Source organism: Dermochelys coriacea, chromosome 7, assembly GCF_009764565.3.
Source record: "Dermochelys coriacea isolate rDerCor1 chromosome 7, rDerCor1.pri.v4, whole genome shotgun sequence".
NCBI classification, from domain to species: Eukaryota; Metazoa; Chordata; order Testudines; family Dermochelyidae; genus Dermochelys; species Dermochelys coriacea.
The window spans coordinates 95,439,412-95,458,654 of NC_050074.1; the positions used below are offsets into that span (position 1 = coordinate 95,439,412).

The 19,243-nt window shown below is 39.0% G+C and overlaps 1 protein-coding gene across 19 annotated transcripts in view; it reads left to right on the forward strand.

The window, feature by feature from the left end:
* CPEB3 (cytoplasmic polyadenylation element binding protein 3) overlaps positions 1-10,856 on the forward strand; it is a 187,054-nt gene extending 176,198 nt beyond the window's left edge. For all 19 annotated transcript variants that reach the window (XM_043519725.1, XM_043519728.1, XM_038410924.2 and 16 more), the window contains one exon: positions 5,197-10,856. In XM_043519725.1, coding sequence (XP_043375660.1) covers positions 5,197-5,424 — 228 coding nt within the window. In that variant the 3' untranslated portion in view covers positions 5,425-10,856. The remainder of the gene's footprint in view (positions 1-5,196) is intronic.
* Positions 10,857-19,243: the final 8,387 nt, after the last annotated feature.

Genomic DNA, 19,243 nt, shown 5'->3' on the forward strand with positions numbered 1-19,243 from the left:
TGCACATTTTAAAATAAACTTCTCAAAATGAGCTGGATTTTAGTGCCTTGTGTGTGTATACAGTGGACTAAATGCCTTGTGTGAGAGTGTGTGTGTGTATATAGACAGCTTTTTCTGGAGGGAGGGGGATTTAGTGAAGGAACTTAAGTGGCACCTTTTCATAGGACACTGGTGTAAAAAGTAAGTTTCCTATGAACAGAGGAAGAGACATTAGCTCTCCTGTATTTACAAAAAGCTTATGCTGGTATTACTGATAAATTATAAAAGCCCTCACTCTGCATCAAAATGGTATAGGGTTGTTCAGCCAAAGGACCATAACTCTCCCTCAATTCTTCTAGTTATGTTCCTAAATCTAACAAATACTTATAAATTTAGGGACACATTCAAGTCTTCTATCAAGATATCCATGTGCAATGGCCATGGAAATCAGATGACAGGAAACTGAAAATTTGTAACCTACTCAGCTGATATACCTCATTATTGCATCACCCCAGGATAGACTGTTTTAGGCTATATCTATACTATGAACCTTACAGTGGCACAGCTGTACCACTACATTGGTGCAGCTGTAAGATCTCCCATATAGCCACTCTTTGCCAGCTGGAGAGAGCTCTCCTGCTGGCATAATTAAACCACCCTCAATAAGTGGTGTTAGATATGTTGGCAGGAGAGCCTCTCTTGCCAACATAGTGTTGTCCACACCAGCACTTTTGCTGGTGAAACATATGTCAGTCAGGGGGTGTGGTTTTTTTGTTTTTTTACACCCCTGACCGACAGTTTTACCAACAAAAGTGGTAGTGCAGACAAAGCCTAAGGGATGATGTAGTTTGTTTAATGTTCGTAAACTGCTTTCTGAGATCATCTGATTACAGGAGTAATAGAGGCGTGTGTGTGTGTTGTTGCTCTATCCCACATCCAACATTTATTTCTCTGAAATGTCAGCAAGGCCAAATCATAATAAAGGCTTAATATTATGAAAGAGAGTTCATACTGAAGATAAAGCAAAAGGGCTTTTTGGTACTAAAAAAAACCCTTTAAAGCAAAGCTATGTCAAAGTAATCATGCAAATATGTACAGGGAATGCTATGATGATGAAATACAAAATTAGAGGACAGTATGCTAAACCATTTTGGCACTCACCAGAGCTAGGAGAAATCTTCCTTTCCACCCCAGTTCCTGATAAAAATATGTAGCTAAGTCCCAAGGTAAATAGCTTGATGGTTAACATATAATAACTGTGGCTATAATCCAAGGTTACACATCAGCAGGAAAATATTTAAGGTATATGCAGTTTTGAAATGGTCACTTTCTTAGTGACAAATCTCTTATAACTTATCTCAAACTGTGTGAAACATAATATTTGGTCATAAAGTAAAAACAGTGTCTTCCCACTAATGCAGAAATAGATCCATGAATTGTTTGTATCCTTTGCCTGGAAGGGATAATATTTCTTTAACACAGAACCTATACTTGTTTTCCCACTTAAATGCTCTCATGAAAGCCACTTTCAAATACTAGATCTATCTACAAAAAGAAAAGGAGTACTTGTGGCACCTTAGAGACTAACAAATTTATTTATTTATTTGTTTGTTTGTTTATTTGGGCATAAGCTTTCATGAGCTACAGCTCACTTCATCGGATCCATTCGATGAAGTGAGCTGTAGCTCACGAAAGCTTATGCTCAAATAAATTTGTTAGTCTCTAAGGTGCCACAAGTACTCCTTTTCTTTTTGCGAATACAGACTAACACGGCTGCTACTCTGAAATAGATCTATCTAATAATCTATATGTTCTTATATAGAACACTGGGAATCTATTACCCTCATTACTGTGTGGTTGGCTTTTGTTGGTTTTGTTTCTATTTTTCACTCTTCCTTCTACCTCCACATTCTGATTTGCTTTGATATGTACCTAGGTCGCTGGGAAGGGATTCCTATACTGAAATGCCACAACTGCTAGATTATAATGCAGATGCAGTTTAGGCTGCACTGAGCAAGATGGGCAGCAGGGGTCAGCACAAGAGAACCAATATCTTACAAAACACTGAACATAGAGAAATTGTTAGGAGCAGTTACAGTCTGTCCTTAGGGTTGCCACCCTCCCGGATTGGCCAGGAGTCTCCCAGAATCAGAATCAATGTCCCGCTTGCTATTGAAAGCAATCCAGGAGATTTTAATAAGCTGCTAAAAGTCCAGCTGGCAGCACTGTGGGGCTAAGGCAGGCTTCCTATCTGCCCTAGCTCCACATGGCTGCCAGAAGTGGCTGGCATGTCCGGCTCCTGTGCGCTGCCCCCCACCCTCAGCACTGACTCCGCAGGTCCCATTGGTCGGGAACTGCAGCCAATGGGAGCTGCAGGGGCGCTGCCTGCAGATGGGGCAGCGCGCAGAGCCACCTGGCTGCCTCGAGCCTAGGAGCCGGTCACTTCCGGGAATCGCCTGGGGTAAGCACTGCCTGGCCAGACCCTGCACCCCCTCTTGCACCCCAACCCCCTGCCTCAGGTCAGAACCCCCTCCCGCACCCTAACTCTTCCCAGAGCCTGAACCCCCTCCTGTACTCAAACCCCCTATCCCTGCCCTGAGCCGCCTCCTGCACCAAACTCCCCTCCCACACCCCCTGCCCAAGCCCCCTGCTGCACCCAAACTCTCTCCCAGAGCCCACACCATGAGCCCCCTTCTGCACCCCAACCTCTTGCCCCAGGCTCAGCCTGGAGCCCCCTCCCATACTCTGTACCCCTCGGCCCTAGCCCAGAGCCCACATCCCCTCCCACATCCCTACCCTAGTCCGGTGAAAGTGAGTGAGGGTGGGAAAGGAGTGAGTGATGGCAGGAGGGGGGGGCCTCAGAGAAAGGTCATGGCAGGGGGCAGGGCAAGGGTGTTTGGGTTTGTGCAATTAGACAGTTGGCAACCCTATCTGTCCTGGTTATTTGTGCTGCTTTTGTGATAGTGTCCAGAAATATTGAGCTTCTGACAGAATTAAAGGCTTGAGGTGGGACTACTGTAGGCTGCTTATTGTATAGTCATTTCTAGATCTCTATCAATTGGTTTAGATAGTTAGATTTCTTTAAAATGTGCCCATCCAGAGCTCTGGGAGCACATGCAGAATATTAGCACGCACGTTTCTCTCCAGTAGATTACAATCCAACAACTGAAATAACTCGGAAATCTCCATCCACAACACCTCCCATAATTAAACCAATGTCCACAAATTAATGTATTAGAACAATCCAAACTAAAGACTTCCACAAATCCCCATTCCCACCCTCTCTAGAAACTGTATGAAAACTGATGGGCTTTGCAATGTAACCAAAAGGTCATCAAATTCAATCTCTGGCAGACCAACGGTTCCAAAAGAGAGACTACCTCACTAAGAGTACCCTGCCAGCTGCCACCTCCGGGACCCTCTACAAGAGGATAGTCCGCTCAAGGCCCTCAGCTGATGTCAACTGTTGAAGTAGCCCATTTGCACCCTACAAAATAATAAAGAAATAAATATCTTTCTGCTTTGCACCTTTAATTCTTCTGTTGCTCAAGAGGCTCCCTGATTCCTTTTGGTCACAGAGATTATTAAAGTATATAGCAGACTGGGACCAGTTAGCATGGCATCCTTTGGGACCTACAGTACCATCGACGCATTCAGAATTCCATTTTTTGAAAATTTCTAGAGTTAATAGTTTAGATAGTGACTCTTCCAAACATTGTACAAATTGTGATAATGCATTTAATCTTTTATTGTTGGTGTTCTATTTTATGGTAATTGTACTTGTCTGATCATCCCTGCTTTCCATTTGGTACAAGAATTTACCCAGACATCTGAGGTTCAACAATATAAGTCAACTTTTTCCTGCTCCTTAACTCTGACGTACATCCACACAACTGGATGCTTTTGTTATACCAATAAAATAAAAAACAGCAGAAGCTTATTAAAGGGGATAAGACAAAATGTCACATTTATTGTGAATACAAAAAGAATCGTAGTAGGCAGTCAGTTATAGCTATAACATTTCATTCAGTTTCACATTCATTCACACGTTCGTTCATACACACACACAGGTTCAGCAGCTGCTATATAGTTACCAGTCCTGAATGTAGCTTGAGTTCGTGGCTTGGGTTCGTAGCTTGTAGTGGTTAACTGGCCAGGAAAGCTGGGCACAAGGAAGAGCTGGGTCTCTGTTGGACATGCAGCGATGCACTTCCATGTTGGCAGCAGAATGTTACCCTTCAAAATCTTCCATCTCACCCATCCTTTTTGTAGGCTTTAGTTTGAATCCAGAGTCTATAGGTCTTGCTGTGTCTCGCTGCCTCTGGGTCCGGTGCGATTGATCAATTGCAGACATGACTTTCAGCCCAGGAACTGGCTTTGATGTTTCTTCAATTGTACTTTTGTTCATTTCTTTTTGAGGGTGGACTCCCCTTACTTTGTCAGGGCTGTTGTCTGCATCTTCAACCGTTGGGTGTTTACACTTATTTCATCAGGACAGGCTGGAGCTGGAGGTTGATTCCATCATCCATACGTACCTCATTCACACATCTAAACTAATAAGATTACAGCAGGGTTTTGCAAAAATGAAGGTTACAGCAAGCTTTTACAAAATGAAGTGAGCATTTTAAAATGGAGTTTGGGACAAGTTAAAATGGAGTTTGAGTTACAATATGGACAAGGGTAAGGAATGACAAACAGTGAGCAGAAGTTACAATGTTGAAACAGTGCAAGTTTCAGCGATTTAAGCAGCAATTGGATTGAAAGTGAAACTCAATTAGCCAGTTATTGGGGTTACCAGTTTTATGAATGAATGTTTCATTCATAAAACTTTGCTTATGAAGTTATATTAATAAAGTGAACAATTAAAAACAATTTAATTGATCAGTTCTACATTTTGCATCCAGAAGCAGAAATTCTGAGGGGGATGGGAAGAGAGAGAGACTAGTTTAACACATTTCCATCTTAGTTGAAAGCAGGAATTATGGAAAGCTATCAAAGCAAACTTCTTCATGGGATTTCCTGCCAAATTTTCATACCAAAGTGGGTTTTAATAAGCATCTCAATCACAAAGCCTTTTGAGGTTCAACCAGCATAACTTGAAAGGCATTAATGAGACTTCAAAACGACAAATCAAAATACTGTTCCTTTAACCAGCATTTGAAAGAACTATGTAAAGCATTTGCTTTTCCTATAGTAATTTTTCTTTTCCCATTGCAGGTGGAAGTGAAGCCATATGTGTTGGATGATCAGATGTGTGATGAATGCCAGGGCACTCGCTGTGGTGGAAAATTTGCTCCGTTCTTCTGTGCCAATGTTACCTGTTTGCAGTATTACTGTGAATACTGCTGGGCAAGCATACACTCTCGTGCTGGGCGAGAGTTCCACAAACCACTGGTGAAGGAGGGAGGTGACCGGCCACGCCATGTTCCATTCCGCTGGAGCTGAACCCTATGCTTAAACCCAGCAGCAAGTACTGGAGTAGATAAAATCGAGGTGAAAAGAAGAGAACGCTGCCTCAGGGCTTAGTGTTCTGGAAATCTGTGCATTTGTCCTCGACTTTAACGAAGAAATGGGTCTTTTTATTACTATTATTATTATTTACAGTCACATTACTGAACTCAGTGTCCAGTATAATACAAACCGGCAGAGTGTAACTGTACTGATTTTGCACTTTGATTCACACAAACATCTGCTTGGTACCTTAATTTCCTACATAAGACTTGTCACTAGTGACATTACGTAGACTGCCATTCTCATCAGCCACCACTGGGTTGATGTGTATGTGATGAAGATTTTTTTATTATAATTATTATTTTTATTTTTGAACTGGAGCATGCACTTATTTTCAGAAACTTAGACTTGCCCCTAGCAGATGACTTACCAAAGGTAATACTCACAAATAGGTGGCAGATGTAGCAAAAACTTAAACGGATATTCAGCAATCATTAGTTTGGGTCATTTAGAGGTAGGAATAACCCTTAAAGAAAATAAGCCTTTAGTTGCTCTCCATTTTGACTTGTAAGGATGATACCTCATAAGCTGGATCAGATTTTTTTTCTTTGTTTTGCTGAGGGTTGGTTGTTTTTTGGTTTTGTTTTGTTTTTTTAAGTCTTTTAGTGTTATGTAAATGTATGCTGCAATAGCTTTTGCTGCTATTAAAATGGTATTACTAATACCATAATACTCTATTCAGGCTAGGGTATCAATTTAAAAAAATGAATATGTGATTAAAAATAGAATGATGGCTGCTGAAAGGAGATCAGTATACCATACAGAAAGCTTCCAAGGAAGGTCAATATTTTTGACTGCATGTTTACTTAATCAGGTTGCTGCATGCAATAAATTTTATATGTCTAATATAAAACTTGCCCACAATGCACAAATTAAGAATCTATGTAAGCTACAAAATACTGAGTAAAGGAAAAAATGATTACTGACTGGAGGAAGGCATGCCTCCATAAATGTAATGCTTCTGAAATTAGGATCAGCCCGTTACAGAATGACCTATATTACAGCAAATATAAAAAGTAGATGTAGGATATTCTTAAAACAAATTTGTGGATGGTAGATTAAGTACTTTGCGGTGCTCTGTTATATATTGTGCAATTTATTTTATATAGTAAAGTGATTATGTCTAGTACTGTGATCAAACTTAACTGTTAAAGCCTCATATCCAACATTAACACACCTTTGACAGTTTATAACAGGCATATAAACAAAAACATGAGCTCTTAGTTACAATCTCTCTCCTAATGCTTGCACCATTTATGTAGCTGCAGACCTTGTCCAGAAGACCAAAGAGCTCATGCTAGCTTACATACACTACCGATCAGATAGACTGTCAAACTGAGAAACTAGGCACATTTTAAAGAAAGTTAGGAAAAAGTGGGGTGCTAAAGAAATGTCTGCACACAAGTTAATATGAGATGTCTGCTTTCTGGGTATGGCGTTAACTCTTTGATCCCTGGATGTATCCTGTGATGCTTGAATACAATTAAGACCTGCTAACACAGTAGACATTTATTTAGCATGTCCAATGGGACTGTAGATAATAGCATAAAAACACACTTGGTGTACTTATGATTGTGAGACTGTGTACACTGTTCCCCTCCTCCCTCCTTTGTTTTGCAGTTCTGGGGACAATCTGACTGGATATGACACCGCATAGTAGATTTAAATGTTCTGGGTTTTGTTTGTTGTGATGTCCTTGTTTGTGTCTAATTTAGTAAGATTTTTTTTTGTCAATGTGTAGTTGCAATTATTGGCTTTGAAAGAAACTTTTCTGTTTTTGAAAAAAGAAAAATAGTTTTTTACTGGTTTAAAATGCTTATTATAATTATCCCTTTCAAGGTTACTTCTGGGCTCTTTGGTGATATTGTTTTTTCCAGCCCAGATGTCTTTTTTTTTTCATCTGTAAAAGACATTTTGTTATGCACTACTTTTTGTATCTAGACAGTTTTCAACAGTCGGCCAATGATTTTTTTTTTTAAAGAAAAAGGCATGCTTTCTGACTGACATGATCTTTTGCAATACCTCAATTTTGAAATATAGGAAAGAAAATGATATTTTCTAAGTAAGTTTATTCAGAAAAATATATATTAATTTAATTCTGCAAGAAAATGATTTAACAGATGGGTAACTTTATTTTTTTCATGCTTATTTGCGTTTTTTGAAAATGAAGAAGTTAAAGCTTTATAACTGTAATATTAAAGATCATAGCTAACCTACAGAAATCTACCTAATTATGTGAAATAAGTAAACCTTTTTGAAGAAATTCCCCTCTTTCATGTAGAGAGACACCCCAGAGAGAGAGAGAGAGAGAGAGAGACAGACAGACAGACAGATGAAGATGTACAGTACAGCATAAAGTTGGATTAAAACTAAACAACAAAGTTGTCATTAAAGAAAATGTGTAAACACAAACTCCATTTGGTGCTGAAAGTTGTGAACAGAAGGTGAAGAAATATTTCCCTTAATTTGTATATTTATAATCAAGTGTGATTATGCACGACTGACCAGAATTGTGAGAGTTCTTCTGTTTGTATTTTTTAAAGAGAACTTTTTTAGTTTATTAAATTATAACATGCTCCCTTTTGTTTTGTACATGAATGTGCCCCTGAGTTATTAATGTTCTAGTAAGAGGGTCCTTCAAAAAAAATATTTTTTAAAATAAGGTGTTCTGAACTGCAACTTGATTAAGAAGCCCCTGGGTACAACAGGTCCTATTGTGGCCTTTTCTGTTGAGACTTGAACTAGTCGATTTTTTTGAAGGCTAACCTAACCTCGATTATTTGTTGTTATGTGCAATACTGTTTGTACTGTTTGTATAAAAAAAAAAAAAGAAAAATGAAAAGAAAAAAGGCATAAATCTTTATTGCAGATTTATTTTCATTGCAGACTTTAGACATTGTGATTCACTAAGATCATTTTTCTACTGTCAAATATGTACCTTTTCTTCATGCTGGTATATTTTCAATAGTAATGTAGCCTTTGTACTGAGACAAATTTTCATTGTTATTTTTAGAAAGATTTTTTGCTAAGAAAAAAATTAAACATATTTACATATTTTTCATTTTTATTTCATATTTTCTTTAAGGAGTGCTTTCTCAACCATTAATATAGTTATTTCTGGGAGAGACTTTCATATCTGGTCAATGTCATTAATATTATTTTGTATTTTTACTTGGAATAAATTAATTTTATGATGCTAATTCTTTAAAAGTTTATTTTTTTCATTTTCAGTTATTTTTGAAGCTAAAACCTTTGTAATATTGTTACTAAAGTGTCTAGTTTTTGAAATGCAAAGCTTTATGTATTAACTTGCTGATGTGGTTTACAATAGTGTGGCAATGATGAAAATGGTTATATAAAGTGATTGGAAAATGTAATGAATAATTGGGCAATAAAATGACAGAATGAAGCAGAAAAATGTGATATTTTGAAAAGCCTTTTCCTTTATGAAAATGATTTAGGGAAATAGGGATGTCACAGTACCAGTTCACTATCTAGATTTATACAACACCAGTGCCGATGAACGCTATTGCTTTATAATGAACTAAAATCTACTGAAGTAATGGGCTTATGACCCTGTCTGTTCAGCATAATGCTCCATTGCTTTTTTTTATCATGAACTTATTTAAATTCTTCTTTCAAACACTGTCTTCAGTTGAATATCCTAAAATCTGCCCTATCCCCTTTCCAGGTGTTCTGCCACCATCTTTATTTAATTGATTTATTTGTCCCCTTTCTGAATAACTTCCTTTCTTTCATAATTTTTCATTGATGACATGGAACAGACGTAGAAGAAGTAAACATGTTAACGCAGGTAACTACATAATTTTCCAGTGGTGTTACCATGTATTATTGGTAGCCACATAGTTAATGCAAAATAATGTATGTCATTTTTTGGTAGCAATGCAGTAACCCATATCACCACTACATGTGACAATTTGTTCCGCTCCTTCATCTTTTTCAATTTTTATTTGCTTTTCTTTTTTGTCTGTCTTTTTAGTCTCTTGCATACGCAGCATCTGTGGCCGCCATGAAAGCGTCTCTTCACTTTCTCTTCACCTCTGCTCACCTACCCTTCCCTTTCCATGTTCTCCTGGCAGAACCCACATCCCAGAGCCAGTGACTCTTTACTCTGGTGCCTAAAACAATCCAGATTGAAACTGGTGTTGCGTAAACAGGGCCTACAATGACCTTCTCTGGAGAGATCAGTTATTTCAACTGGTTTATTGATGACCTTTCATAACTAATTTATGCTGGTGTGATAGAGGTCACCTACAACATGTAGAAAGAAATGTGTCCAGAGTTGGGCCATTGTGTGTATTCTCTGTGTATTCAGTTCCATAAGTAATGTATAGACTAGATCTCTAGAATAGTGAGGTAAAATTTAGACTAAAATTAGTACTACTGGTTGGAATAAATACAAATTGCAAATATAAAAGAGTTTAAGGATTGAAGGGGGGAATAAAAGAATTTAAGTGGTATAAAGTTTATGCTTAGATTTCTGCCTACATGCTTGTGTTTTATAGCCTCCTAGCAAGGCATGGGGTAAAATAAATTGTATTGCAAATATGCTGTTAGCAAATAACTTGCTGATTTCACTATCTCTGTTAGAGTAGTTTTTAAAAAAAAAAGCGCTTAACTGGGAAAAGCTCCCATGTTAATATTTCAGTATTGTGACATCTCTACTTGCAAGATATGAGTGAAAGATTAGTCACAGATTTGTACAAATGTCTCTTTTGTTTAATCTGGCTTGTATGTAGTTGCTTGTTGCACTGGTTTGTATGATGTCAGCTTTTTTTTTTTAAACCAGACACACTTTCTTCTCAATCTCAGCTGCTGTAGTGTTCTATCATACCACAGAGTATTTTATATTCATGTTGGTAACTACTCTATACCCCAAATGGGTAGCTGGTCAGGAACTATAATGATCATTAATTCTGGCACATTTAAATTTATCTGGAAACAAAATTTAGCAACAAGTAGAAAACCAGGATGCTAATATGGGATAATCATTTCAGCTATTTTTTCCTGGATGTAGTTCTGTTGGGGTATAAAGTTTTAGGTATTTGTAATTTTGCTGTCAAAATAATGGACATAACTTTTAGAGTATTCACAGCTAAGATCTCTGTACTTGTTTTTCAGCTAACTAATTTTAAATGTACTGTATCTTTTATTACATGTTTTCTTGGATTGTTTTTGCTAGTAATCCTAACAAGGCTTCTACCTTTTTGGCTTGGACTAATGCTTGTATGGAACTGCAGTACTGTGACTAAACATGGAGCTCAATGCTGCTATTGCTTAAACTTTGTAGTTTGGACTTTATTTTTTCTGTAATAACAACTTATTAAATCTAGTTGTATGAAGTACTGACACTTGTCATCCTTTGCATATTCTAAGGAAAGCTTGGGAAATATATTATGGGGATATATGATAGGTTTTAAAAATCAGAACTTATACTAAAAACCTCTTTACATTAATTAGTTAAGCAAAATACACCTGCTCACATGCACAAAAACTATGCTTGTCAGTTATCTTTTTTTTCTTTTGGTGTGAATTCCACTTAATCTTTTTCTTTCTCCTTTAAAATGTAAGTTAATTTAAGCATGTCTGAAATCTCCCAAAATCACTCTTAAATTTAACATTAAGGCATTAATCTAATTAAACTGAAGCTGAATATAGAAATTTTACTTCATATGAAATTAGTATAGAGGGTGTAGGGCTTTTTGAAAGGGCAAAACATAATTAACATTCAACTATATTAGTACAAAATTTGTTTTGCTACCAAATGAGTCATGCAGAACAGATTTTTTCATCTTCTCACAGAAATGTAAGTAAGCAGAATGAGTAGTTTTCCCCTAGAAATGTGATTGTATAGATTCATAGATACTAAGGTCAGAAGGGACCATTCTGATCATCTAGTCCGACCTCCTGCACAGCGCAGGCCAGAGAATCTCACCCACCCACTCCTATGAAAAACCTCACCTATGTCTGAGCTATTGAAGTCCTTACATCATGGTTTAAAGACTTCAACGAGCAGAGAAGCCTCCCTCAAGTCACCCATGCCCCATGCTACAGAGGAAGGCGAAAAACCTCCAGGGCCTCTCCAATCTGCCCTGGAGGAAAATTCCTTCCCGACCCCAAATATGGCCATCAGCTAAACCCTGAGCATATGGGCAAGATTCACCAGCCAGATACTACAGAAAATTCTTTCCTGGGTAACTCAGATCCCATCCATCTAATATCCCATCTCGGGGGATTAGGCCTATTTACCCTGAATATTTAAAGATCAATTACTTACCAAAATCCCATTATCCCATCATACCATCTCCTCCATAAACTTATCAAGTAGAATCTTAAAACCAGATAGATCTTTTGCCCCCCACTGCTTCCCTTGGAAGGCTATTCCAAAACTTCACTCCTCTGATGGTTAAAAACCTTTGTCTGATTTCAAGTCTAAACTTCCTGGTGGCCAGTTTATACCCATTTGTTCTTGTGTCCACATTGGTGCTGAGCTGAAATAATTCCTCTCCCTCTCCTGTATTTATCCCTCTGATATATTTATAGAGAGCAATCATATCTCCCCTCAACCTTCTTTTAGTTAGGCTAAACAAGCCAAGCTCCTTAAGTCTCCTTTCATAAGACAAGTTTTCCATTCCTCGGATCATCCTAGTAGCCCTTCTCTGTACCTGCTCCAGTTTAAATTGTATATTTCAGTATTCAAAGTTTTTGATACTTATTTCTGTCAAATATGCTTGGGAGCACACAAAATGTGACAAAATCCAATTTCTCCAATAACATGGAGTTTATAAACACACGCAAGAGGTAAGTTTAGGGTAGTTTATGAAAAGCCTGACTGGCACTTTTTGACTGGAATAAATATTGTCCAGTATGTTCCAGTGCTGTAGAGATTGGGAAAACCTTCAATAGTGTTCTGTGAGAAGCTGTAAAATTGTCTGTTTTATAAGATCCTGAAAAAGATCTCATTTCATCACCTACCACTTCTAGGAGTTTGTTTTTCACAATACTACCCCAAACACCTCTTTAAAAAACAAAACAAAAAAAAATAACCCTCGAGATAAATTCAGAGAAGCCAACAAATACTAGATGTTTAATTTTGATTGCACTTGCTTTGTCTGTAGCTTCACACTAGCCACGTGCTAAAAGTTGGACTGATCAACAAGAGACAATTGTATTACTATGTATTTAGTTTGCTTTGTATTTTAAGGATAGAAGGGAGGAAAAATTAAGTGAAATAAACAATTAGAGCAATGTAAAATATTTGTTTAGAAGGGACTCTTGTTCCTATCTGGTGAACTCACCTTTGCACTCATTCCATCCTGGTGCAGCCTCTGTGCAGAGCTGGTCCCCCTGGTGCTAAGTTAAAGCAGCCTGAAGATTGCTGTATTTTATACCAGCTGCAACATGAACTCCATTAATACCACCTAAATCCTGCTATGTCAGCAGCAGGAAGAGTGAGTGACATAAGAACCACTACTCTGGCTCTGTCACCCCCTTCTTGTGGTTAATTGTATAAGAACAGCACAATCTTCTGCTAAAGTTATCTGCACTAAAAATTACAGGAAGACTGCGGTGTGTATATTGTACTTAATTGGAAACAGGCTGGGATTATAGATGGAATAAATGACTATATTATGAAAAGATATGCAAAAACCTGGCTGGATTACTTTGGGCCATCTGAGTATTCTATATTACTACCTCACTGCATTGAGCGCCATTGGCATGCATTATGGTAGACTATACTGGCATGTACCCTTGCTTAGCCACATGAAAAGAAATGGCTCACTCTTGGATACCAGGCAATAAGCAGAATACTCTTATGTGAAAATGTTTGAAACCTATAATGAACAGCCACAGACACTGGGGAGAGGAATGTTCCCCTAGACACTGCTCTTTCTACAATACAGTGGAAGGGATTTTTTAATAGCTCTGACTGGTCCCCAGTAACTGAGAAATCCTGGTAATAAATATTTTGCACTTAGTGAAGCCATGGGCTTTGGTGTGCTTCACAGCTAAATTTGAGTGTGGAATTCTGCTAAAACATGTTTAATAAATCAGCTCTAAAGTGCAGATAGGTAAATAGCGTGTAACTGATGTTCCTCAGCATGAAGTGCAAGCACCATTTCTATAAGACATTGAGAGCACCATTGTGGCCTGGTTTACTTGCCTGCTAATATCAGTAGCAGTATAGTGGTGAGAGCAGTTTCTGTGGGGCTGCTACTCTGCATTCTTTGAAACACTCCAGCAGATGAGCTGGTGAAAGTAATCAGTATCATCTATAAGAGTGCACAGGTGATTTTCCTACTATAGCAGGAGGAACCAGGAATCATGTTGTGACTGGGGTCTTGCCTATATGAGACATTTTCACTAGTGTGAGTTAAACCAAAATTCACACAGTCTTTTGCACTGATTTGAGTGGTTTATTTCTGTTAGGATTAAGCTAAACCACCATAAGCATCCATGTAACATTTCCCCCTAAATCTGTTTTTAAAAACTAATTTGTTACAGCAGGTCAGCTTACTTATATAAACAAGGCCTCCAAGGGATTTATATGGCCCCTTTCGTGGCTCTTGTGGGAAAGCCACAGTCCAGGCCTTAATACTGAAATCTGCTTTCCCTACCTATTTAAATGTAAAAGCCAAATAACATGAGTAGGTAGGGAGACTCTTAATTGCTTCTCCATGGGTGGTGTTAAGAAAAATCAATTTTATTTTCTCTAAATAGATACTATGTGCTTTATCTTTCGTAAGAAATGTGGCCATCACAATTTATACCACTTAGGATGGTGCATCACAAGATGTTTATTATGCAAACAACAGGAAGCTTAAGTCAAAAGCATATCCAAAATATACCCATGGAACTGAGTTTTTTGGATAAGGAATTTTTCTTCCTAATCTGCAGGAGTGGGGTTACTGCGAAATATCAGAAAAAGGTTAAAATTGCCCAAGACCTACAAACTACTGGATTAAAAACCACCTATTTTTTGTTGCTGTCAGTTTGATTCAATGTGAGTAATTAGTTTGTACAGTAGCTAGTAAAGTTGCCAGATTTTTCCAACCCCTAAATCAAGACCAATTTAAATGCTCAAGGAAGAGAAGTGCCCTAATGAGGATATGACCTTCCAAGTGCTGAAAAGCTTTCTGTGATGCTGACACAGCAAGAGGAAACTTTGTAGAGTTATTCCTGTAATATTGCTGCCTAGTCAGATCTTGTCTAACATGGGGAAAAATAGGGGACACAAAGATACTGAGCCTCAAATAATCTGGGGATGAAATTGTGGTAAAACCCATTTGCTTCTCTTCTCCCCTCCCTTCTTTCCCGACCTGGAAGTAGAGACAAAAATTCCCCTAGGGATAAAATCACAAGTCAGTGCTGGGGAGAAAAATCCAGGTCTCATGACGCCCGGTATCTGCTAGGCCACACTGCTTCCTTCTGTACTGACTCAGTTTGCCATCTGAACTGTCTGAATACTGGAATAGGTAGATGTTGATGTATTACTTGTTTATGGTAGCACCAACTATGTGCTAGGTGTCGTCCTAACATTCAACATCCCAAGGAACTTGCAGTCTAAGGACAGATAGGTTGAAGGAGGTATGGGGAAGAGGAACAAAAACAGATTTATTTTTTATACTAGTCAATTTGCTTCACTGTTGACTACTTACCAGGAGTGGATCTTTAAGATGGATTTAAATATGGACAGTTTAGTGAGTGCCCAAGAGGTAGACAAGTACACACCCATGAACTGGAAATTGTGAATAAGTAAAATGCACAAAAAATTGAATGAATAAAGAAAATTGTAGGAAGTTCAGCAGTGCACAAAATGATTAAGGAAATGTCTGTGACCAAATTAATATGGAGGTAAAACTGCAGCAGGAGGGCAGCAACACAGTTGACCATCCTTCCAACAGAAAAGAAGCTGGTTTCTTTGTGTTGCATGCAATCTGGAGATAACTGGAGGACAGGCGAAGATGCTTCTTTTGAAGATACCATGGCCTCAAAACTCAGATATGAAGAGAGATGACTTCTGGAGGGGTACAAACATCACTTGTTAGATCAATGAAATCTAGTCAAAAGGAAGAATGCAGGAGAGTGTAGACAGCAAAGGAAAAGAAGGAAATTATGTCATTGTTGACACGAGTAGTGGTTGGATATTAAAAGGGCACAATCTAGATATTTTTTAATTCACTTTTTTCTTTACATCAGGTTTCTACCACACACCCTTTAAGTAGCACATCCTAGTATTTTAAAATTTTGTTTGTTCTCTGCTTCTGTGTTGCTCTTGTAGGTCTTTTGGCTATTGGCCTGAGAATAAACACAGACATTTTAGGTGTAACCACCCTCTTCCTATTTCTTTGTGCAAACAAAAGCCTCTAGTCATTGCTTTTTCAGTTTTTGCTATGTTTACTTTACATCTATAGTAAACAGCAAGCTGTCAGTGGCTGGGCAGCTAGTCGCAAGGAGGGACTACTTTTACTTTTTTGAATTTTGTTTAGAATTTAAATGAAAATGCCACTCAAACGTAGAAACGGATCATATAGCCAGTCTGAAACCGTCCCTTCCTGTCACTGATGGTTATTCTGGTCACCCATGAACATGTTGCATCTTGTCTCAAATGACCGTCTCTTACCCAGCATTGCCGATCCTAAAAGTTCAAAAATGAGCAGACTAGACTAAAAAAAAAAAAAAATTTTTTTTTGAAGAGTATAGTTTTTGTAATCTGAACTTTTCCTGCCCCTCCTCCACAGTGCGTGTGACAATTAATGTTGCCAACTCTCCCACTTTATTAAAGAAATGTGATTCTAACCCCTAGCTGCGGAAGCTCTGGCTGCCAGATGGTAGAAAGCTTCCAGCTTTTGCCAAAAATTCTAATTAATTCTTCCCACCCCTCCCAAATTTGCCCTTCAGCACACCACTGCTCCCTCTGCAGTTCCAGGGATTCTTTACAATCCCAAGCGTGGGGAACCAGCTTCAGTGGGGTTCTCTTCTTCCCTTTCCCAAGTGGTGGGGTCAGCTATAGGCATTCACCCCTTCTTCCCTCCACCCCACACCTACTGCCTCACACTTCTCCCCCGCCTGCTACCAACAGCCTCCTGTCCCAGTCACATACCCAGCTTCTTCTCCTGATCATCTCCCCTTGCCCAGCTCCTGTCCTCTCTGTATTTGTATCAGGCAGCTTCCTCCTCCATGCTGCCTGGGCCCAGCAGGAGTGGGTCACTGAGAGCACAAGAGAGAGCGCCTCCCTCCTCTGTTCTGGTATCAGGATCTTGAATGGCCTGGGGCAGCCCAGAGCTACAAATGCAAGGAAAGTCCTGCTCAACCCTGAGCTACAGCATGCACAGTGTGGGCAAGAGCTTCAGAGATTTTAGCTTGTAAAGGTTTTGCAAGTCACTGGAAAACTGCAATTTGCAATTGCCCAGTAAAGTAATACAGCCAAAAACTCATAGCTAAGATACAAACCCATGATCTCATCTTTCCTCCAGGATCTTTGTTTTACAGTTTTATGAAGTTATGGGCTGTCCTTTATCTAATTCTATCAAATTACAGAAAGGTATATGAATGATCTGCCTCAAACCAAAAACAGCTAGGAAATTCTAAGAAGGCTAAAACTGGGTTCAGAAACTAACTAATCCTTCCTAATGTGCAGTACATATTGAAGCAAAAGGCTGTATACATAAAAGGAAATAGTTACCTAAATTTCAGGCTAAAACTAGGGTTGAATATTGGGCATTAGTGAGCAAACAATGACATTCTGTGCTAGGGAGTCTTCCTCAGCAATTATTTGAAATGGAAAATCTGAAGTTAAGTCATCTTCAGAAGTAAATTGCAGCTAGAATTAATGGGCAAAGTTTTAACAATTTAATCTTCATTGTATTTTAAAAGACACTATCAAAATGATGCGACTTAATTTTAGAATCTTTTTTTAAATCTCTCCTGCTCAATCCTTGAGTAGCTCAAAACTGAACTATTTTACTGTCAAACTTGTCTATTTGTACCACTTTAATTTTGTTGCTTGCTGTGCTATACTTTCTTCTGAGGTTGTGTGCACAAAGGAAATCCAAAGCATTTAATCCCTTATGAAATGAGAATGTAGAGCAGCTATAGATTATTAATATATGGCCAAAGATACAAGTTAAGTTCCTCTGGACAACATACTGTAGAAATATCCATATGTAAAATCCTCATATACACCATACACATGTAGGTGGCCAGGCACCTGTTTTTTGACTGGAAAGTCCAGTCAAAAAGGGGACCAAACAGTGTCCAGTCCGATCTACTGACCGGACACCCAATGTCCAGTTACTGTTGGTGGGGGAGACACTGGGTCATCGCCTGCGCTAGCCCCTACTCAGCTGGGGCTGCCTCCTACTTGTGTCAGGGGGCTGCAGTTCCCATTTCCGGCTCTGATTGCTCTCTATAAATACATCAGAGGGATAAATACAGGAGAGGGGGAGGAATTATTTAAGCTCAGCACCAATGTGGATACAAGTACAAATGGGTATAAACTGGCCACCAGGAAGTTTAGACTTGAAATTAGACGAAGATTTCTAACCATCAGAGGAGTGAAGTTTTGGAATAGCCTTCTAAGGGAAGCAGTGGGGGCAAAAGATCTATCTGGTTTTAAGATTCTACTGGATAAGTTTATGGAGGAGATGGTATGATGGGATAATGGGGTTTTGGTAAGTAATTGATCTTTAAATATTCAGGGTAAATAGGCCTAATCCCCTGAGATGGGATATTAGATGGATGGGATCTGAGTTACCCAGGAAAGAATTTTCTGTAGTATCTGGCTGGTGAATCTTGCCCATATGCTCAGGGTTTAGCTAATCGCCATATTGGGGTTGGGAAGGAATTTTCCTCCAGGGCAGATTGGAGAGGCCCTGGAGGTTTTTCGCCTTCCCCTGTAGCATGGGCCACGGGTCACTTGAGGGAGGCTTCTCTGCTCCTTGAAGTCTTTAAACCACGATTTGAGGACTTCAATAGCTCAGACATAGGTGAGGTTTTTCGTAGGAGTGGGTGGGTGAGATTCTGTGGCCTGCGCTGTGCAGGAAGTCGGACTAGATGATCAGAATGGTCCCTTCTGACCTTAGTATCTATGAATCTATAAGTCCCTCCTGACCCGGGGTGGGGGGAAGAGGGGAAAAGAAGCAATCAACAGTGTGGAGAAGGGAAGATGAATGAATAGGGGCGGGGCTGGGGCCTTAGGGGAAAGAGAGGGGGCAGGGGAAGTTTCGGCACTCTACTGGAGTGTCCAGATTTTAAATATTACGAAGTTGGCAACCTATACTCAGGGCATGTAAGATCACCTACTAGTTAGAAATATGTGTAATACTTAAGCACAAAACAGTGACTAAAGGATTGAGTTAGACCATTTAAATCAATGACAAAACTCCCATTGACTACAATAGGGCCAGCATTTCACCTGGAATGTCAGCCCAGCTTTTCACTCTAGTATCTGACTTCCCTGTTGCTTTAGATTTAGTCAGACTTTTCAGCCTACTTTGGTTACTTTTATTTACACGTCCATAAAACAGTTTATCTAAACTCATTCTATTTAGGAGCTGCCTAACCCACTGCTCTCTCTGATCAATGACCTACTTTGTTTAACTGTGTTTAAGACTTTCACAAATTAACAATTACAGCACCGAAGGGAAAAGTGTGCATAGCCACTTGGACTCCAGGGACTTCACAACATAATTCAGTTACTTATTGGACTGCTCCTGCCTCACTAACGTCC